The following is a 22,247-nucleotide window of genomic DNA, read 5'->3' on the forward strand; positions in this document are numbered from 1 at the left end:
TTTTCTACTGTGTATATGCTAGTGATTCCAAATGTATGTCTCCAGCTCAGGTCTCTCTCCTTAATTCCAGATCTCTATATCAGCCCGCCTACTTGACATCTCTATTTGATTAGCTGTTGGGTATCATACACTTGTGAGATGCAAAACTGGGCTCCTGATGCCTTCCAGAAATCTACAGCTCATGTAGTCTTTCCTCCTCTGGTTAAGGGCAACTCTTCCAGTCGCTCTGCCAAAAACCTTGGTGTCATTCTTGACTCATCTTTCTCTCTCTCTGACACCTCACATCTAATCTCTCAGTAAATGCCAGGCCTACCTGAAGAATGTATCCCGAAGCCAGTCATATCTTGCACATCTGAGCCACCATCATCTGCAGTCTAGATGAGTGTCGTAGACTGGGAATTGATAGTCCTGGTTTTTAAAAACTTCCCCTTTCATCAATTCTTAACTTAGTGGATGGATTTAAAACATAAGTCAAATTGTGTCATTCCTCTGCCCCAGCCCTTCTGATTGCCTCCCATTTCACTCTTCGAGTATGTGACAGAGTTCCTCCTAATAACCAAAAGGCAGTAAACCATCTGGCATGTTACCTCTCCTGCTTGAACTTCTGTTCCTTACCTCTTTGCTCTGCTTCAGCCACACTGAGCTTCTTGCTATTCCTTACCTATCCCTACTGCTTAGACTCTAGGCACACCTCTGTCTGCCCTTAGAAGTTCCCTGTGTCTGGATATTCGTCTAGCTTTCCATCTCTTCAGTTCTTTACTTAAAATCCCCTTTCTAAGAAGAAAAGGGGTAAAAGAAACACATTAAGGAATAACCACTTTCTGAGGAAGAACCGTGTACCAGCACAATTCCTAGTCCAGAGAAAAATGAAGGAAAAGGAAAAAAAGAGAGAGAACGATGACTAGCAGAAAGGAATTACAATTGTATCACCAGGACACATCATGCTTAAGATTCAGCTGGGAGCCTACCAGGGATGCTGTCTAACATAATCAAGGGAAGGTTCAGTGCAACAGTGGTTTATCATCTCTAACTTTAAACCTCTTTGTATCTTGACATCAACTCTGTTAACATCATCACTTTCTAGAGTCTTTGATATACAAATACAATATTCTTTGTATTAAAGAAAAATCCTCTTTCTCAGCAGGGGCTTTTCTGGCCTCCCAACTTTCCCACCGCCCTCCTCATCAAACACATAAACATTTCATTTTCCTGCTTTAGTTTTTCTCCTCTAACGTACTGTGTATTTTGCCTTACCTGTCTGTTGTATTGTGTGTTTATCTCACTCTCATGAATAGGGGTTTTATTGTTCATTACCATATCCTCACTTCCTAGAAAAAGGCCTAACATATGAGACGTAGCTACCTAATAAATAGTTATTGGACAAACGAGTGGAGTTTATCCTGGATATGTTGCTTGAGTCTCACTTAAAAAGTGTTCGACAAGGTTCATTTTAACAATTTTGCCAGGTGATTATATGCATTTTTAAAATTCTTTTGGCACTTTATAATACGCTACATTGTTTATATTAATATTTTTTCGCTTAGGGAGAAAAGCCCAATATTGTGGTCATTCACTATTCTTTTACTGTTAATCATGATAATTGCAATTATGGTAAAATGAGTGAGAGGAATTGCAAACTTTACTGGTATTTTATTTATTTAGAGACAGAGTCTTGCTCTGTCACCCAGGCTGCAGTGCAGTGGCGTGACCTCGGCTCGCTGCAACCTCCGCCTCCTGGGCTCAAGCAATTCTCCTGCCTTAGCCAGCTGAGGAGCTGGGATTACAGGTGCGCGCAACTACGCCCGACTAATTTTCGTATTTTTAGTGGAGAGGGAGTTTCACCCTGTTTGTCAGGCTGGTCTTGAACTCCTGACCTCAGGCAATCCACCCGCCTCGGCCTCCCAAGGTGCTGGGATTACAGGCGTGAGCCACCACGCCCGACCACTAGTATTTTATATTAAAAACTATTAGAGTGGTAAATTTAATGGACCACAAATTCTTTCCAAGGGATTATGGACCTTTGGTATTTGAAATAAAAAGTCAGAGTTGGAATTTTTTGCTTCCTCTAGTAAGACGTATACTGGTCAGGCACTGTCTATTCTGATGGAGCAGCTCTTGCTGCTGGGCTGTCTTTCAGAAGCAAGCTGCTCACATGGATATGGGTTGGTGAGCAAGGCCAGTGGTCATTGGTGGATTGACTAGATTTTGAACTGGCTCTGGGTGGCTTCTTGTTACCATGGCTACAGGTCAATTCTTTCCTAAGTTGAGTCAACTTTAACCAGAAATTTTCTGTTCAAAAGTTGCCTTCCATTAACTATGTTCAAAATGAAACTTTTTAATATTCCAGAATTGTAGACTTAGAGTTTTGGTTATGATGGATTGGTTAATAGTAGCTCTCAGGATGATTTTTTTTGATACATCATCTTAACCAGAAGAATTCTGTGTATAATTTATTTCTTGAAAATAATTGTTTTGTTTTTGTTTTTGGTATTTTTAGAAGCTTTTGCTCAAGTCCTAACATAATCTCTAGTAGGAGATTTTAGTCTCCTTGTCAGTTCATGTATGTATATGGTAGTGATATTCTCTCTTTTTAAATTCCTTTTCTTTTCTTGTTCACTTTCTTCTCTGTACAGTAATCATGATATTGTTATACATTTTTATCTCATTAAAAAGTAGTTACAATTTTCTGCTGGCAAATCCAGCTTTTTATATATTTTGACTGAATAAGTTAAAAGTGAAGAAAATTTACCAGATCATTTTATTTTCAAATAAAATCATAACTAATAAAAATTACCATTTTTGAATTATAAATAATGACATTTAGATATTTTAAAAGTAAGGATACACCCCCCAGTAGTTTAGCTTTGTGTTTCCATGCAAATCTCATGTCAAATTGTAATTCCCAGGTGTTGAGAGAAAAGAGCAGGTGGGAGGTGATTAGATCATGGGGTCAGTTGCTTCCATGCTGTTCTTGTGATAGTGAGTGAGTTCTCAGAAGAGCTGATGGTTTCTTAAGGGGCTCTTTCCCCTTCACTTCTCTCTCTCCTGCGGCCTTATGAAGAAGGTGCCTGCTTCCCCTTCATCTTCTGCTATGGTTAAGTTTCCTGAGGCCCCCCCAGCCATGCCTAACTGTGAATCAATTAAACCTATTTCCTTTATGAATGACCCAGTCTCAGGTATGTATGTGTATGAATTACCCAGTCTTGGGTATGTATGTATGTATACGGTGTGTGTATATACACACAGACATATATATGATATATATATGTGATGTGATATATATATATATATCCATTTTCTTTATTCCACTTATCAGTTGACGGACACTGGTTGATTCCGTATCTTTGCATATTGTGGATTGTGCTGCAGTAAACATATGTATGCGGGCATCTTTTTGAGAGTACGATTTCTTTTGTGTAGATATCCAGAAATGAGAATTCTGGATAAAATGGTAGGATCTACTTTTAGTTCTTTGAGAACTCTCCATACTGTTTTCCATAGATTTGTACGAATTTGTATTCCCACCAGCAGTGTATAACTGTTCTCTTTTCACCACATCCACACCAACATCTGTTGTTTTATGATTTCTAAAAGTGGCCATTGTGGCTGCAGTGAGGTGATATCTCAGTGTTGTTTTATTGTACATTTCCCTGATGATTAGAGATATTTAGCATGTTTTTATATGCTTGTTTACAATTTGTACATCTTCTTTTGAGAAATGTCTATTCATGTAATTTGGCCACTTTTTAATGGAATTCTTTGTATTTTTCCTGTTGATTTGTTTGAGTTTCTTGTAGGTTGTAGATATTAGTCCTTGGTTAGATTCATAATTTTCAAATATTTTTTCCCATTGTATAGGTTGTTGGTTTACTCTGATGATTATTTCTTTTGCTGTGATGAAGCTTTTTAGTTTAATTAGGTCTTATTTATTTTCATTTTTGTTGCTTTTGCTTTTTGGGTCTTCATCATAAATTCTTTGCCTAGGCCAATATTTTCGGGTCTTAGGTTTAGGCCCTTAATCCATCTTGAATTTATTCTTGTACATGGTGAGAGATAGAGATCCAGTTTCATTCTTCAACATGTGGCTATCTTTTTTCCCCAGCTCCATTTGTTGAATAACGTGTACTTTCTCCAGTGTATGTTTTTGTATCCTTGCTCAGAGATCATTTGGTTGTAGTGACTTTATTTCTGAGTTGTCTATTCTGTTCCATTGATCTAGGTATATACTTTTATACCAGTGCCACGCTGTTTTTGTTACTGTGGCCTTAGAGTATAATTTGAAGTCAGGTCATGTGATGCCAACATATTTGTTCCTTTTGCTTGGTATGTCTGTTGCTATTCAGGCTCTTTTGTGGTCCTTCATAAATGTCAGCATTTTAAAATAACTTTGTGAAGAATGACATTGGTACTTTGCTAGAAATTGTATGGAATGTGTAGACGGCTTTGGGCACTATGGTCATTTTCACGATATCAGTTCTTTGAGTCCGTTAACATAGGATGGATCTTCATTTGTTTGCATCATCTATTATTTTCTTCAGTGGTGTTTTCCAGTTATCTTTACAGAGATCACTCACCTTTTTCATTAAGTATATTCCTAGGTATTTCACACTTTTTTGCAGCCTTTGTAAAAGGGATTGGATTCTTGATAAGGACTCTCAGCTTGGTCGTAGTTGGTGTATAGTGGTGCTACTGATTGGTATTCATTTAATTTGTAACTTCTGAGACTTTACTAATTCATTTATCAAATCTCCCATTACCGCCCAAGCTCCTACTCCTGTTGGATCAGCGGTGGCATTAGATTGTCATAGGAGTGTGACTCGAACCCTGTTGTAAGCTGCTCATGCAGGGGATTCAGGTTGTTCGCTTCTTATGAGAATCTAATGCCTTATGATCTGTCACCGTCTCCTGTCACCCCCAGATGGGACCATGTAGTTGCAGGAAAACAAGCTGAGGCTCCCACTCATTCTGCATTTTGGTGAGTTATATAATTATTTCATTATGTATGAATAATAATAGAAATAAAGTGCACAATGAATGTAATGTGCTTGAATCATCCTGGAACCATCCCCCACCTCAGGTTCCTGGAAACATTATCTTCCACAAAACCAGTCCCTGGTGCCAACATGGTTGGGGCAGCTGGGTTAACAGATGTGAGACCCCTTTGCCTTGTCTAGGATTCATGTGCAGATATACATCGTGTGAATGACGTCTGATGGCGCCATCGTGCCCTGTAGATCATTTTAGGGACACCTCCAGTATTTCATGAAAATTAAAATTTCTTCTAGTGATGAACAAAATGATACTCAGAAGCAAGTTTCTGAAGAACGGAACACTGGAATATCACAAGATGAGATTCTGACTAATAAACAAGAGCAGATAGAAGTGACTGAAAAGAAAATGAATTCTGAGGTATTTTCTTTAGTTATTTTCAAATTTTTCATATGTGTATATATTTAAAACGATATATTTTGGAAATATAAAGGATTTTTAAGTCATATATATGTGTGTATATATTCTATATATCCTTTGTCATATATCTACATATGTACATATAGGATAAAGCTATGTTCTGAATTCAACTCCATTTGCCTGCAGCAGTCGAGCAATGGCCTCAATCCAAAGGAGAAGCTTTTGATATTTTTCATCAGAATTGATTATCTTTCCAATATCAAAAATAAGTTTCGCTAGTAAAAAGAAATTGTCTAGTTTTTGGACATTGGTTTATTTTTTGAAAATATTAATAGAGAAGTGAATTGATTATTTTCACTGATAGGAAAGTCGGAAATGTATAGCTGGGTCAGAGGCCACATTGTGGATGTCATTATCCTTGCTTTTGCAGAGAGGAACAGTTTGCTCCAAGAAGTTTCTCATTTCAATGCAAAGAGCTTTGAAAACAATGACATGCCATGATACACATTTAGTGATAATTTATTGATAAGTATTTTGTTCCTAGAGAAATAGTTCAGTGTATTTCCCCTATTTCACACTTACTGCTGTTTCAAACATTGTAAAGAGGAAAGAAAAGTTATTGCAATGGCAAATAATCTCGTGATTTCTAAGAAAATCTCTCTAAGTTCTATCTTATTTACCATTCGTATTTTGAAATAAAAGGCTTCTTTTGTATTTATGTATTTACACCATAGAAGTAACTGTGATTTTGTGGAGGATCACTAGAAGTAGCATCAGGAGACCTGGGGAAAATCCTGCATCTTGTATATATTTTTTGACCTCTCCTTTTAAGAATCGTGATCTTAAATGAGTTCAGTGTTGCATGTAGAAGTCCAATGCTTAGATGCAGACGTGTACAGGGTAGAAGGGTACAGTGCTTAGATGCAGATGTGTACATTGTGGAAGGGTACAATGCTTAGATTTAACCATTATGAATAAATGTCACTCTTATAACTGAGTATAAAAATATTAGAAATGTAGAATATCAGTAAAATGTTCTTCAGTAAAAGGAACTTAAAGAATTTAACCTCTGGTTTTTTTTGTAACTCAGAGAAAGGCTTTATAAATTCTGAGATTCTTTAAAATCCTCTAGTGATTTATTTTTCATAGTCTTTAAATAAATACTTAAACTTTTGGGAATTTACACTCTATCAGGTTTGAAATTTTGTCCAATTTTTTTTTTTTCCAGTTAAATGTCCACTGTGGGGATTCTTTCATTATACAAATACACATGTTATTTTTTAATTTCAGAAGAAATCATGATATGTCATTCTATTGAGTGCTAATTAAAAGTTCCCTTTGTTTATTTAGCTTTCTCCTTGTCTTAAGAAAGAAAAAGATCTCTTGCATGAAAATAGTACGTTGCAGGAAGAAATTGCCATGCTAAGACTGGAGCTAGACATGATGAAACATCAGAGCCAGCTAAGAGAAGAGAAATACTTGGAGGAAATTGAAAGCGTGAAAAAAGAGAATGATGATCTTTTAAAGGCTATGCAGTTGAATGAGCTCACCATGGATGATGATACCGCCGTGCTTGTCATTGACAACGGTTCCGGCATGTGCAAGGCTGGATTTGCGGGCAACGATGCCCCCCGGGCTGTCTTCCCTTCCATCGTGGGGCGCCCCAGGCACCAGGGCATAATGGGGGGCATGGGTCAGAAGGAGTCCTATGTGGGCAACGAAGCCCAGAGCAAGAGAGGCATCCTGACCCTGAAGTACCCCATGGAGCACGGCATCATCACCAACTGGGGCGACATGGAGAAGATCTGGCACCACACCTTCTACAACGAGCTGCGTGTGGCTCCCGAGGAGCACCCCATCCTGCTGACCGAGGCCCCCCTCAACCCCAAGGCCAACCGCGAGAAGATGACCCAGATCATGTTTGAGACCTTCAACACCCCAGCCATGTACGTGGCCATCCAGGCAGCGCTGTCCCTGTACACCTCTGGCCGTACCACTGGCATCGTGATGGACTCCGGTGACGGGGTCACCCACAGTGTTCCCATCTATGAGGGGAATGCCCTCCCCCATGCCACCCTGCGGGTAGACCTGGCTGGCCGGAACCTGACTGACCACCTCATGAAGATCCTCATGGAGCGTGGCTACAGCTTCACCACCACCGCTGAGCGGGAAATCGTGCGTGACATCAAGGAGAAGCTGTGCTATGTCGCCCTGGACTTTGAGCAGGAGATGGCCACAGCGGCCTCCAGCTCCTCCCTAGAGAAGAGCTACGAGCTGCCCGATGGCCAGGTCATCACCATCGGCAATGAGCGGTTCCGCTGCCCCGAGGCGCTCTTCCAGCCTTCCTTCCTGGGCATGGAATCCTGTGGCATCCACGAAACTACCTTCAACTCCATCATGAAGTCTGACGTGGACATCCGCAAAGACCTGTACAGCAACACAGTGCTGTCTGGCGGCACCACCATGTACCCTGGCATGGCCGACCGGATGCAGAAGGAGATCACCGCCCTGGCGCCCAGCACAATAAAGATCAAGATCATTGCTCCACCAGAGCGCAAGTACTCCGTGTGGGTCGGTGGCTCCATCCTGGCCTCGCTGTCCACCTTCCGGCAGATGTGGATCACCAAGCAGGAGTATGATGAGTCAGGCCCCTCCATTGTCCACCGCAAATGCTTCTAGGTGGACTGTGACTTAGTTGCGTTACACCCTTTCTTGACAAAACCAAACTTCGCAGAAAACAAGATGAGATTGGCATGACTTTATTTGTTTTATTGTTTCAATTTTTTTTTTTTTTTTATTATTGACTTGACTTAGGATTTAAAAACTGGAATGCTGAAGGTGACAGCAGTTGGTTGGAGTGAGCATCCCCCAAAGTTCTACAATGTGGCTGAGGACTCTGATTGTACATTGTTCTTCTTTTCAATAGTCATTCCAAATTTTGTGAGATGCGTTGTTTCAGGAAGCCCCTTGCCCTCCTAAAAGCCACCCCACTTCTCTCTAAGGAGAATGCCCCAGTCCTCTCCCGAGTTCACACAGGGGAGATGATAGCATTGCTTTCATGTAAATTATGTAATGCAAAATTTTTAAAATCTTCGCCTGAGTACTTTTTGATTTTGTTTCATTTTGAACAGTTTTCATGGCCCCCTTTTTTGTACCCCAACTCGGGGTGTATGAAGGCTTTTGGTCTCCCTGAGAGTGGCTGGAGGCAGCCAGGGCTTACCTGTACTCTGACTTGAGAAGAATTGGATGAAAGTGCACACCTTAAAAAAATTGAATGAGGAAGCACAGTATTTCAATACAGTGAACAGCTTAGCATTTTGACAACTGAGAATAAAATGCTCAGTTCTGGACAATGTAAGACACACCAAGGAAACACTGGAAATGGAAATTCAGTTATGTCATTGTGGACTGGCTACTGCTCTACATGACTGTGACCAAAGTCAGATAGCTAAAAGAGACTTCTTTCCAGAGAACAAGACATGAACAGGTTTATTTACAGAAAACAGTGAATTCTCATATATCTAACCTAAAATATAACAGATTCTTTCTGAACAAGTCTAATGTAGAAAGTAAAATCAACAGGCTGAAAATTAAGCTCCATCAAACAAGATAAACTCTGAGAGAAAAGATAGAGCAGGCCACCATCTTTCCTGTTCAGGCAACTTAGTCGTTCCAGCCTGCCCCGACCAGGGACAGAAGAGATCCCGCAGCACAGAGCAGCTGCTTTACCAGACCACGGCCAGACTGATTCTGTAAGCAGGGCCCTGATCCTGTTCCACCTCACTGGACAGGACCTCCCACCTGGGGCCTCCAGCTACCCCCGCCAGCATTCCTTGGCCAGTGGAAATTTGAAATGTTCCTGGGACAGAGCTCCCAGAGAGAGGGACAGGCCACCTCCTTTGCTTTTTGGATGACTAGCTGTTCTGGCCTGCAGGCTTTGGAGAGCCCAAGCTGACAAGGGATGGAAGAGGTACCACAGCACAGCCATGCTACGAAAATGTGGCCAGCCTCTTGTTTACGTCAGTCACTGACCCCATTTCTGGTCAGCGGCTGAAGTCTTTCAACCAGGGTCTCCAGCTACCTTGACTGCTGTTCTCTGGCCGACAGAGGTCTCAGGCCTCCCTGAGTCAGAGCTCCCAGGGGGAGAACCAGACTGTTTACTGTTTGGGCGACTCAGCCATTTTAGCCTTAGGGCTTCAGAGTGTCTGAGGCAACCAGGGGCTGAAGTGAACCCCCAGCACAGCACAGCTGCTCTACAAAAATGTGGCCAGATGTTTTTTTAAAGCAAGTCCCTGTTCTTCTTTCTCCTGACTAGGTAAGACTTCTCCACTTGTCTCCAGACATGTCTCACAGGTGTGTTCAGATTGGCAACAAGTTCGCACCTCAGTGGTACAGAGCTCCCAGAGGAAGGGGCAGGCTATCATCTTCCCTGGAAAATACGAGGCAATTAGGGATGGGAGAGGACCCCCAGCATACCACAGCAGCCCTACAGAAAAGTGGCCAGACTGTCTGCTTGATGGGCAGGTCCTCCTGGCCTGGGTCTCTAGCCAGCCCACACCAGAGCTGTCAAGCGAGCAGCAACTGCCAGTTCCCTGGACAGAGCTTCCAGGAGCCAATGAAATCCTTTCTGCCACGGTCTCTGCAGTGGAACTGCCTTTGCTACCCTCAGAATATCAAGGGAGCAAAGACCCTAAGTGCCTTGACAACACCTCCAATAAGCTGCAGTTTATTGGAGCAAGCCAGTCCATCTCCCATGTGCATGACATGCCCTCCACTGCTCATCACCAGACAAGCAACCCTGGCTTGGGCCCACAGCACAGACCCTCCATCCTGGGCTGATTACACTAGTGATTGCTAACTCACATGTCTCTGAGATGGAGCACCCAGGAGAGGAGCAAAGTGGTGGAGCAGCAAGTCAGGTGATGTGGAGCCCAGAAGGCAGGGACAGCTCTCTCTAGGGTCCACTTGCTCTCGTGAGACACTTTATCCCAACACTTTAGGAATGCTGAGGTTAGACCAGCCACATCTCATGTACAAGATTGCCCAGCAGAGATCAGGTCTGAGAGTTCCCCTCTTTAAAAAGGGGACTTGCTTAAAAAAGAAGTCTGGCCACGTTTGTGTAGAGCAGCTGTGCTGTGGTGGGGGTTCACTTTTGAAAGAGTTCTCCTCTGAGACCTGATTTTGCTGTACTTGCCCTGACAGCACAGGGGAGTGCAGCACCCACCCCAGCCTACACCAACTGCTATTGATGAAAAGAATTTTCAGCCTAGAATTTCATGTTCAGCAAAATTAAGCATCATAAGTGAAGGAGAAATGAGATCCTTTTCATACAAGCAATGCTGAGGGAATTCAGTATCACCAGATCTACCTTATGAGAGCTCCTGAAGGAAGCACTAAATAGGGAAAGAAAAGACCACCACCAGCCACTACAAAAACTCACTGAAATACACAGACCAGTGTTGCTAAAAACCAACCACATACACAAGTCTGCAAAATAACCATCTGACAGCATAATGATAGGATCAAATCCACATGTACCATTACTAACCTTAAATGTAAATGGGCTAAACGCTCCAATTGAAAGACATGGGGGCAAGCTGGATAAAGAACCGTACCCATTGGAGTACGCCATCTTCAAAGAACCCATCTCACATGCAGTGCCATACATAGGCTCAAAATAAAGGAATGGAAAAAAATCTTTCAAGCAAATGGAAAACAGAGAAAAGCAGGTGTTGCACTCCTAGTTTCTGACAAAACAGACTACCATTAAAGATAAAAAGAGGACATTACAAAGGTGGTTCTGACCTTTGAGAAATCTCATTATTGCTTGATACCAACCTGGGCTATCTTTATTGCCCAAACCAAGACGATAATTTGCTGAGGTTGGGGAGCTTAACAGAGAGCCTCTGATCTCCCAAAATTTGGTTGAGATCTATGGTTGATTTTGTTGTATATCTCTTTTCTGAAGTTTTACTCATTTCCAACAAGGATGGCAAGTTTTCTTGCTTCCATGATGATGGAGAGCAGGCACCTCCTTTCCTGAGTTTCAGCTTCTTAAGGGAAGGTGAGTGTAAGTTTTTTCCAGCTTCTAAGAGGGCAGAGAACGATGACTAGCCTGAACCTTATTTCCAGGTAAGTAGCTGAATTAGAGTTTTGTCTTTTAATTTCTCCTTACCATTAGAACACTCAGTAATCATATGGATTGTGCATTTGTTAGTTTTGCTGAACTTTGTTTGTGTTTGGGGTTTTATTGTTGTTGTTTCATTTTTCTCCCATCTCTTCCTGACTTGGTCAAATCCAAAGGAATGTTCCAAATTGTGGGTAGCAAGCATCTGAATTGGCTGAATCTCCTGTGGCTGCAAAAACAACAACAATGCAACAACAATGCAAAACAAAACAAAAACAAAAAAACCCCAAGAAAACGAAAAACAAAACAAAACAAAAAAACAAGTTGGGATGGTCAAGTTCCCGCAGCCCGAGTGGGTGCCACCTGACGGCTGATGGAGGTGAGACCTGAGGAAAAGCAGATGGCACTGGGACCGTACCGCTAGGGTTGAAAAACTGAGGTACCCTGAATGACAGCGAATGAGGTTGGCATCTGTTCCACCTGCTCCTGGCACACCCTTGCAGAGGTGGCTGATTGCTCTTCGAGCCAACTTGCCCTTGCCTGGCATGCACAAGCCTCAGTGCAACTACCATGCTACAAATGGAACCATATAGAGGAAATGAGCAGCAGGCTCAGGAGCAGGGTGTGCACTGCTTTTGGGGCCCATGTCTCAGGTCTGCTATGGAACTGCAGGGTTGTTGGTTACCAAGAGGTAGACCACAGACCGTCTTGAGAAGGGCTTTATGTTCAAGTGCAGAAAGCAGGCAGGATTACCACCCAGGGGACTTGGCCTTCTGAGGCCCTGGCCAGACTTAGAATTTGGGGCGAGCTGACTCGGAGTATCTGTGTGTAGGTAGCTGGAGCCTGTGAATGCCAGGCAAGGCCAAGCTGGCTCAAAGAGCAACCAGCCACGTTTGCAAGGGTACGCCTGGAGCAGGTGGGCCATCAAGCAACCTCACCCAGTCAAGGAATCAGGGATGGCCAGGTTCCTACAGCCTGAGGTGCTGCCTCCTGATGGCTGATGGAGCAGAGTCCTCAGAAAAAGCAGATAGTACTGGGGCCCTACCTGTAGGGTAGAAGAGCTGATGTACCCTGACCGACAGCGAGTGAGGTTGGTGACTCATCCAGCGACTCTTGGGGCACCCTTGTAGAAGTGGCTGGTTGCTTTTTGAGCCAACTTGGCCTTTCCCGGCATGCAGAAGCCTCAGTGGAACATCTGTGCTACAAATGGAGCCATGTAGAGGAAACAAGCAGCAGGCTCAGGAGGAGGGTATGTGCTGCCTTTGGGGCTCCAGTCAGTGCCTCAGGGGTCGTGAGGTACTGCATGCTTGTTGGTTGCCAAGAGGCGGACCACAGGCCTTCTTGAGGAGGACTTCATGTTCAAGTGTAAAAAGCAGGCAGGATTACCACCCCAGGGACTCGGTCTTCTGTGGCCATGGTCAGACTTAGAATTTAGCACCAAGACAGGACAAGCTGATTTGGAGGAGCGAGTGGGTAGCTGGTATCTGTGGATACTAGGCAAGACCAAGCTGGCTCAAGATGAACCAGCCATCTCTGGAAGGGTGCGCATGGAGCAGGTGGACCAGTCAGCAACCTAGGCTACTCAAGGAAGCTGAGATGGCCAGGTTCCCACAGCCTGAGTGGCTTCCACCTGACAGCTGATGGAGCTGAGACCTGAGGAAAAGCAGATGGCACTGGGACCCTACCTCTATAGTAGAAAAACTGAGGTACCCTGAACGGCAGCAAATGAGGTTGGCATCTGTTCCACCTGATCCTGGCACACCCGTGCAGAGGTGGCTGGTTGCTCTTTGAACCGGCTTGGCCTTACCTCGCATGCAAGAGCCACAGTGCAACAACTGTGCTACAAATGGAACCATATAGAGGAAATGAGCAGCAGGTTGAGGAGCAGGGTATGTGCTGCGTTTGGGGTTCCAGCCATGTCTCAGAGCTCCTATGGAACTGCAGGTTTGTTGGTTGCCAAGAGGCAGACCACAGGCTGTCTTGAGGAGGACTTTATGTTCAAGTGCAGAAAGCAGGCAGGATTACCACCCAGGGGACTCGGCCTTCTGTAGCCCTGGCCAGACTTAGACCTTGGGACAAGCTGATTAAGAGCAGCGTGTAAGTGGCTGGAGCCTGTGTATGCCAGGCAAAGGCCAAGCTGGCTCAAAGAGCAACCAGCCACCTCTGCAAGGGTGCACCTGGAGCTAGTGCACCATCCAGTAGCCTCAGCTACTCAAGGACGCAGGAATGGTCTGGTTCCCACAACCTGAGTGGATGCCACCTGATGGAGCAGAGGCCTGAGAAAAAGCAGATGGCATGTTGAACTGTTTAATCCATCTTAATTTTTGTATAAGACAGATGGCACCAGTTCGTGCCTCAGGTCTCGTGGGCACTGCAGTCACAGAAGGCCGAGTCCCCTGGGTGGTAATCCTGCCTGCTTTCTGCGCTTGAATATAAAGTTCTCCTCAAGACAGCCCGTGGTCTACCTCTCGGCCCTACCTTTAGGGTAGAAGAACTGATGTACCAGGTCCATCAGCGAGTGAGGGTGGTGGCTGTTCCACCTGCTCCTGGCACACCCTTGCAGAGGTGACTGGTTGCTCTTTGAGCTTGCTTGGCCTTGCCTGACACGCACAAGCCTCAGTGCAACAACCGTGCTACAAATGGAACCATACAGAGGAAACGAGCAGCAGGCTGAGGAGCAGGGTATGTGCTGCCTTTGTGGTTCCAGTCCACGTCTCAGGGCTCCTATGGAAGCGCAGACTTCGTGGTTGCCAAGAGGCAGAGCACAGGCTGTCTTGAGGAGGACTTTATGTTCAAGTGCAGGAAGCAGGCAGTATTACCACCCAGGGGACTCGGCCTTCTGTGGCCCTGGCCAGACGTAGAATTTGGGCCAAGGCAGGGCGAGCTGACTGAGCAGCGTGTAGGTAGCTGGAGCCTGTGCATGCCAGGCAAGGCCAAGCTGGCTCAAAGAGCAACCAGCGACCTCTGGAAGAGTGTACCTGGAGCAGGTGGAGCAGCCAGCAACCTCAGCGACTCAAGGAAGCCGGGATGGCCAGGTTCCCACAGCCTGAGTGACTGCCACCTGATGGCTGATGGAGGTGAGACCTAAGGAAAAGCAGATGGCACTAGGACCCTACCTCTACGGTAGAAAAACTGAGGTACCCTGAACGGCAGCAAATGAGGTTGGCATCTGTTCCACCTGCTCCTGACACACCCTTGCAGAGGTGGCTGGTTGCTCTTTGAGCCAGCTTGGCCTTGCCTGGCATGCACAAGCCTCAGTGCAACTACCGTGCTACAAATGGAACGATATATAGGAAACAAGCTTCAGGCTCAGAAGCAAGGTATGCATTGCCTTTGGGGTTACAGTCCATGTCTCAGGGCTCCTATGGAACTGCAGCCTTGTTGGTTGCCAAGAGGCAGAGCACAGGCCGTCTTGAGGAGGACTTCATGTTCAAGTGCAGAAAGCAGGCAGGATTACCACCCATGGGACTCGGCCTTCTGTGATCCTGGCCAGACTCATACTTTGGGACAAGCTAATTCATAGTAGCATGTAAGTAGCTGGGGCCTGTGCATGCCAGGCAAGGCCAAGCTGGCTCAAAGAGCAATCAGCCACCTCTGCAAGGGTGCATCTGGAGCAGGTGCACCATCCAGCAACCTCAGCTACTCAAGGAAGCAGGTTCCCACAGGCTGAGTGGCTTCTCCTAATGACTGATGGAGAAGAGGCCAGAGGAAACGCAGATGGCACGTTGAACTGTTTAATCCATCTTAAGTTAATTTTTGTATAAAGGAGATGGCACCAGTCCATGCTTCAGGGCTCGTATGGCACTGTAGGCCACAGAAGGCCACGTCCACTGGGTGGTAATTCTGCCTGCTTTCTGCACTTGAACATAAAGTCCTCCTCAAGATGGCCTGTGGTCTGCCTCTCGGCCCTACCTTTAGGGTGGAAGAACTGATGTACCATGTCCATCAGCGAGTGAGGTTGGTGGCTGGTCCACCTGCTCCTGGCACACCCTTGCAGAGGTGGCTGGTTGCTCTTTGAGCCAGCTTGGCCTTGCCTGGCATGCACAAGCCTCAGTGCAACAACCGTGCTTCAAACGGAACCATATAGAGGAAACGAGCAGCAGGCTCAGGAGCAGGGTGTGTGCTGCCTTTGGGGTTCCAGTCCATGTCTCAGGGCTCCTATGGAACTGCAGGCTTGTTGGTTGCCAAGAGGCAGAGCACAGGCCATCTTGAGGAGGACTTTATGTTCAAGTGCAGAAAGCGGGCGGGATTACCACCCAGGGGACTCGGCCTTCTGTGGCCCTTGCCAGACTTAGACTCTGGAAAAGCTGATTTGGAGCAGTGTGTAAGTAGCTGTGGCCTGTGCATGCCAGGCGAGGCCAAGCTGGCTCAAAGAGCAACCAGCCACCTCTGCAAGGGTGCACCTGCAGCAGGTGCACCATGCAGCAGCCTCAGCTACTCGAGGACGCAGGAATGGCCTGATTCCCACGACCTGAGTGGACGCCACCTGATGGAGCAGAGTCCTGAGGAAAATCAGATGGCATGTTGAACTGTTTAATCCATCTTAAGTTAATTTTTGTATAAAGGAGATGGCACCAGTTCATGCCTCAGGGCTCGTGTGGCACTGTAGCCACAGAAGACCGAGTCTCCTGGGTGGTAATCCTGCCTGCTTTCTGCACTTGAACATAAAGTCCTCCTCAAGACAGCCCGTGGTCTGCCTCTCGGCCCTACCTTTAGGGTAGAAGAACTGATGTACCATGTCCATCAGCGAGTGAGGTTGGTGGCTGGTCCACCTGCTCCTGGCACACCCGTGCAGAGGTGGCTGGTTGCTCTTTGAGCCAACTTGGCCTTGCCCGGCATGCGGAAGCCTCAGTGCAACAAACGTGCTACACATGGAGCCACGTAAAGGAAACGAGCAGCAGGCTCAGGAGCAGACTGTGTGCTGCCTTTGGGGCTCCAGTCAGTGCCTCAGGCCTCGTATGGCAATGCGTGCTTGTTGGTTGCCAAGAGGCGGACCACAGGCCATCTTGAGGAGCACTTCATATTCAAGCGTAGGAAGCAGGCAGTATTACCACCCAGGGGACTCGGCCTTCTGTGGCCCTGGCCAGACGTAGAATTTGGGCCAAGGCAGGGCGAGCTGACTGAGCAGTGTGTAGGTAGCTGGAGCCTGTGCATGCCAGGCAAGGCCAAGCTGGCTCAAAGAGCAACCAGCGACCTCTGGAAGAGTGTACCTGGAGCAGGTGGAGCAGCCAGCAACCTCAGCGACTCAAGGAAGCCGGGATGGCCAGGTTCCCACAGCCCGAGTGGCTGCCACCTGACGACTGATGGAGCAGAGGCCTGAGGAAAAGCAGATGATATTTTGACCCTACCTCTAGGGTAGAAAAACTAACGTACCCTGACTAGTAGCGATTGATGTTGGTCACTCTTCCACTGGTTCCTGGCACACCCTTGCAGAGGTGGCTGGTTGCTCTTTGAGCCAGCTTGGCCTTGCCTGGCATGCACAAGCCTCAGTGCAACTACCGTGCTACAAATGGAACCATATAGAGGAAACGAGCAGCAGGCTCAGGAGCAGGGTGAGTGCCGCCTTTGGGGTTCCAGTCCATGTCTCAGGACTCCTATGGAACTGCAGGCTTGTTGGTTGCCAAGAGGCAGAGCACAGGCCGTTTTGAGGAGAACTTCATGTTCAAGTGCAGAAAGCAGGCAGGATTACCACCCATGGGACTCGGCCTTCTGTGATCCTGGCCAGACTCGTACTTTGGGACAAGCTAATTCATAGTAGCATGTAAGTAGCTGGGGCCTGTGCATGCCAGGCAAGGCCAAGCTGGCTCAAAGAGCAATCAGCCACCTCTGCAAGGGTGCATCTGGAGCAGGTGCACCATCCAGCAACCTCAGCTACTCAAGGAAGCAGGTTCCCACAGGCTGAGTGGCTTCTCCTAATGACTGATGGAGAAGAGGCCAGAGGAAACACAGATGGCACGTTGAACTGTTTAATCCATCTTAAGTTAATTTTTGTATAAAGGAGATGGCACCAGTCCATGCTTCAGGGCTCGTATGGCACTGTAGGCCACAGAAGGCCACGTCCACTGGGTGGTAATTCTGCCTGCTTTCTGCACTTGAACATAAAGTCCTCCTCAAGATGGCCTGTGGTCTGCCTCTCGGCCCTACCTTTAGGGTGGAAGAACTGATGTACCATGTCCATCAGCGAGTGAGGTTGGTGGCTGGTCCACCTGCTCCAGGCACACCCTTGCAGAGGTGGCTGGTTGCTCTTTGAGCCAGCTTGGCCTTGCCTGGCATGCACAAGCCTCAGTGCAACAACCGTGCTTCAAATGGAACCATATAGAGGAAACGAGCAGCAGGCTCAGGAGCAGGGTGTGTGCTGCCTTTGGGGTTCCAGTCCATGTCTCAGGGCTCCTATGGAACTGCAGGCTTGTTGGTTGCCAAGAGGCAGAGCACAGGCCATCTTGAGGAGGACTTTATGTTCAAGTGCAGAAAGCGGGCGGGATTACCACCCAGGGGACTCGGCCTTCTGTGGCCCTTGCCAGACTTAGACTCTGGAAAAGCTGATTTGGAGCAGTGTGTAAGTAGCTGTGGCCTGTGCATGCCAGGCAAGGCCAAGCTGGCTCAAAGAGCAACCAGCCACCTCTGCAAGGGTGCACCTGCAGCAGGTGCACCATGCAGCAGCCTCAGCTACTCGAGGACGCAGGAATGGCCTGATTCCCACGACCTGAGTGGACGCCACCTGATGGAGCAGAGTCCTGAGGAAAATCAGATGACATGTTGAACTGTTTAATCCATCTTAAGTTAATTTTTGTATAATGGAGATGGCACCAGTTCATGCTTCAGGGCTCGTGTGGCACTGTAGCCACAGAAGACCGAGTCCCCTGGGTGGTAATCCTGCCTGCTTTCTGCACTTGAACATAAAGTCCTCCTCAAGACGGCCCGTGGTCTGCCTCTCGGCCCTACCTTTAGGGTAGAAGAACTGATGTACCATGTCCATCAGCGAGTGAGGTTGGTGGCTGGTCCACCTGCTCCTGGCACACCCGTGCAGAGGTGGCTGGTTGCTCTTTGAGCCAACTTGGCCTTGCCCGGCATGCGGAAGCCTCAGTGCAACAAACGTGCTACACATGGAGCCACGTAAAGGAAACGAGCAGCAGGCTCAGGAGCAGACTGTGTGCTGCCTTTGGGGCTCCAGTCAGTGCCTCAGGCCTCGTATGGCAATGCGTGCTTGTTGGTTGCCAAGAGGCGGACCACAGGCCATCTTGAGGAGCACTTCATATTCAAGCGTAGGAAGCAGGCAGTATTACCACCCAGGGGACTCGGCCTTCTGTGGCCCTGGCCAGACGTAGAATTTGGGCCAAGGCAGGGCGAGCTGACTGAGCAGTGTGTAGGTAGCTGGAGCCTGTGCATGCCAGGCAAGGCCAAGCTGGCTCAAAGAGCAACCAGCGACCTCTGGAAGAGTGTACCTGGAGCAGGTGGAGCAGCCAGCAACCTCAGCGACTCAAGGAAGCCGGGATGGCCAGGTTCCCACAGCCTGAGTGGCTGCCACCTGACGGCTGATGGAGGTGAGACCTAAGGAAAAGCAGATGGCACTAGGACCCTACCTCTACGGTAGAAAAACTGAGGTACCCTGAACGGCAGCAAATGAGGTTGGCATCTGTTCCACCTGCTCCTGACACACCCTTGCAGAGGTGGCTGGTTGCTCTTTGAGCCAGCTTGGCCTTGCCTGGCATGCACAAGCCTCAGTGCAACTACCGTGCTACAAATGGAACGATATATAGGAAACAAGCTTCAGGCTCAGAAGCAAGGTATGCATTGCCTTTAGGTTACAGTCCATGTCTCAGGGCTCCTATGGAACTGCAGCCTTGTTGGTTGCCAAGAGGCAGAGCACAGGCCGTCTTGAGGAGGACTTTATGTTCAAGTGCAGAGAGCGGGCAGGATTACCACCAGGGGACTCGGCCTTCTGTGGCCCTGGCAGACATAGACTTGGGGAGAAGCTGATTTGGAGCAGCATGTAAGTAGCTGGAGCCTGTGCATGCCAGGCAAGGCCAAGCTGGCTCAAAGAGCAACCAGCCACCTCTGCAAGGGTGCACCTGCAGCAGGTGCACCATCCTGCAACTTCGGCTACTCAAGGATGCAGGAATGGCCAGGTGCCCACAACCTGAGTGGCTGCCACCTAACGACTGATGGAGCAGAGGCCTGAGGAAAAGCAGATGATATTTTGACCCTACCTCTAGGGTAGAAAAACTAATGTACCCTGACTAGTAGCGATTGATGTTGGTCACTCTTCCACTGGTTCCTGGCACACCCTTGCAGAGGTGGCTGGTTGCTCTTTGAGCCAGCTTGGCCTTGCCTGGCATGCACAAGCCTCAGTGCAACAACCGTGCTACAAACGGAACCATATAGAGGAAACGAGCAACAGGCTCAGGAGCAGAGTGAGTGCCACCTTTGGGGTTCCAGTCCATGTCTCAGGGCTCCTATGGAACTGCAGGCTTGTTGGTTGCCAAGAGGCAGAGCACAGGCCATCTTGAGGAGGACTTTATGTTCAAGTGCAGAAAGCGGGCAGGATTACCACCCTGGGGACTCGGCCTTCTGTGGCCCTTGCCAGACTTAGACTCTGGAAAAGCTGTTTTGGAGCAGTGTGTAAGTAGCTGTGGCCTGTGCATGCCAGGCAAGGCCAAGGAGGCTCAAAGAGCAACCAGCCACCTCTGCAAGGGTGCACCTGCAGCAGGTGCACCATCCAGCAGCCTCAGCTACTCGAGGACGCAGGAATGGCCTCATTCCCACGACCTGAGTGGACGCCACCTGATGGAACAGAGGCCTGAGGAAAATCAGATGGCATGTTGAACTGTTTAATCCATCTTAAGTTAATTTTTGTATAAAGGAGATGGCACCAGTTCATGCCTCAGGGCTCGTGTGGCACTGTAGCCACAGAAGGCCGAGTCCCCTGGGTGGTAATGCTGCCTGCTTTCTGCACTTGAACATAAAGTTCTCCTGAAGACGGCCCATAGTCTACCTCTTGGCCCTACCTTTAGGGTAGAAGAACTGATGTACCATGTCCATCAGCGAGTGAATTTGGTGGCTGGTCCACCTGCTCCTGGCACACCCTTGCAGAGGTGGCTGCTTGCTCTTTGAGCCTGCTTGTCCTTGCCTGGCATGCACAAGCCTCAGTGCAACAACCGTGCTACAAATGGAACCATATAGGGGAAATGAGCAGCAGGCTAAGGAGCAGGGTATGTGCTGCCTTTGGGGTTCCAGTCCACATCTCAGGGCTCCTATCGTAGTGCAGTCTTGTTGGTTGCCAAGAGGCAGAGCACAGGCCGTCTTGAGGAGGACTTTATGTTGAAGTGCAGAAAGCAGGCAGGATTACCACCCATGGGACTCGGCCTTCTGTGATCCTGGCCAGACTCAGACTTTGGGACAAGCTAATTTGGAGTAGCATGTAAGTAGCTGGGGCCTGTGCATGCCACGCAAGGCCAAGCCGGCTCAAAGAGCAACCAGCCACCTCTCCAAGGGTTCACCTGGAGCAGGTGGGCCAGCCAGCAGCCTCAGCTTCTCTAGGAAGCAGTAATGGCCAGGTTCCCACAGGCTAAGTGGCCTCCACCTAGTGACTGATGGAATAGAGGGCTGAGGAAACACAGACGGCATGTTGAACTGTTTAATCCATCTTTACTTTTTGTATAAAGGAGATGGCACCAGTCCATGCCTCAGGGCTCATATGGCACTGTAGGCCACAGAAGACCGAGTCCCCTGGGTGGTAATCCTGCCTGCTTTCTGCACTTGAACATAAAGTCCTCCTCAAGACGGCCCGTGGTCTGCCTCTCGGCCCTACCTTTAGGGTAGAAGAACTGATGTACCATGTCCATCAGCGAGTGAGGTTGGTGGCTGGTTTCTCCTGCTCCTGGCAAACCCTTGCAGAGGTGGCTGGTTGCTCTTTGAGCCAGCTTGGCCTTGCCTGGCATGCACAAGCCTCAGTGCAACAACCGTGCTTCAAATGGAACCATATAGAGGAAACGAGCAGCAGGCTCAGGAGCAGGGTGTGTGCTGCCTTTGGGGTTCCAGTCCATGTCTCAGGGCTCCTATGGAACTGCAGGCTTGTTGGTTGCCAAGAGGCAGAGCACAGGCCGTCTTGAGGAGGACTTCATGTTCAAGTGCAGAAAGCGGGCAGGATTACCACCAGGGGACTCGGCCTTCTGTGGCCCTGGCCAGACATAGACTTGGGGACAAGCTGATTTGGAGCAGTGAATAAGTAGCTGTGGCCTGTGCATGCCAGGCAAGGCCAAGCTGGCTCAAAGAGCAACCAGCCAACTCTGCAAGGGTGCACCTGCAGCAGGTGCACCATCCAGCAACCTCAGCTACTCAAGGATGCAGGAAAGGCCAGGTTCCCACAACCTGAGTGGCTGCCACCTAACAACTGATGGAGCAGAGGCTTGAGGAAAAGCAGATGATATTTTGACCCTACCTCTAGGGTAGAAAATCTAACGTACCCTGACTAGTAGCGAGTGATGTTGGTCACTCTTCCACTGGTTCCTGGCACACCCTTGCAGAGGTGGCTGGTTGCTCTTTGAGCCAGCTTGGCCTTGCCTGGCATGCACAAGCCTCAGTGCAACAACCGTGCTTCAAGTGAAACCATATAGAGGAAACGAGCAACAGGCTCAGGAGCAGGGTGAGTGCCGCCTTTGGGGTTCCAGTCCATGTCTCAGGGCTCCTGTGGAACTGCAGGCTTGTTGGTTGC

The 22,247-nt window shown here is 47.8% G+C and overlaps 1 protein-coding gene across 3 annotated transcripts in view; it reads left to right on the plus strand.

The window, feature by feature from the left end:
- LOC112422926 (actin, cytoplasmic 1-like) overlaps nucleotides 1-9,451 on the plus strand; it is a 32,620-nt gene extending 23,169 nt beyond the window's left edge. For all 3 annotated transcript variants that reach the window (XM_071070111.1, XM_071070113.1, XM_071070112.1), the window contains exons 10-11: nucleotides 5,286-5,409; nucleotides 6,760-9,451. In XM_071070111.1, the coding sequence (XP_070926212.1) occupies nucleotides 5,286-5,409; nucleotides 6,760-8,088 (1,453 nt within the window). In that variant the 3' untranslated portion in view covers nucleotides 8,089-9,451. The remainder of the gene's footprint in view (nucleotides 1-5,285; nucleotides 5,410-6,759) is intronic.
- The last annotated feature ends 12,796 nt before the right edge of the window (nucleotides 9,452-22,247 follow it).

The sequence above is a fragment of the Macaca nemestrina genome, chromosome 9, assembly GCF_043159975.1.
Source record: "Macaca nemestrina isolate mMacNem1 chromosome 9, mMacNem.hap1, whole genome shotgun sequence".
NCBI classification, from domain to species: Eukaryota; Metazoa; Chordata; class Mammalia; order Primates; family Cercopithecidae; genus Macaca; species Macaca nemestrina.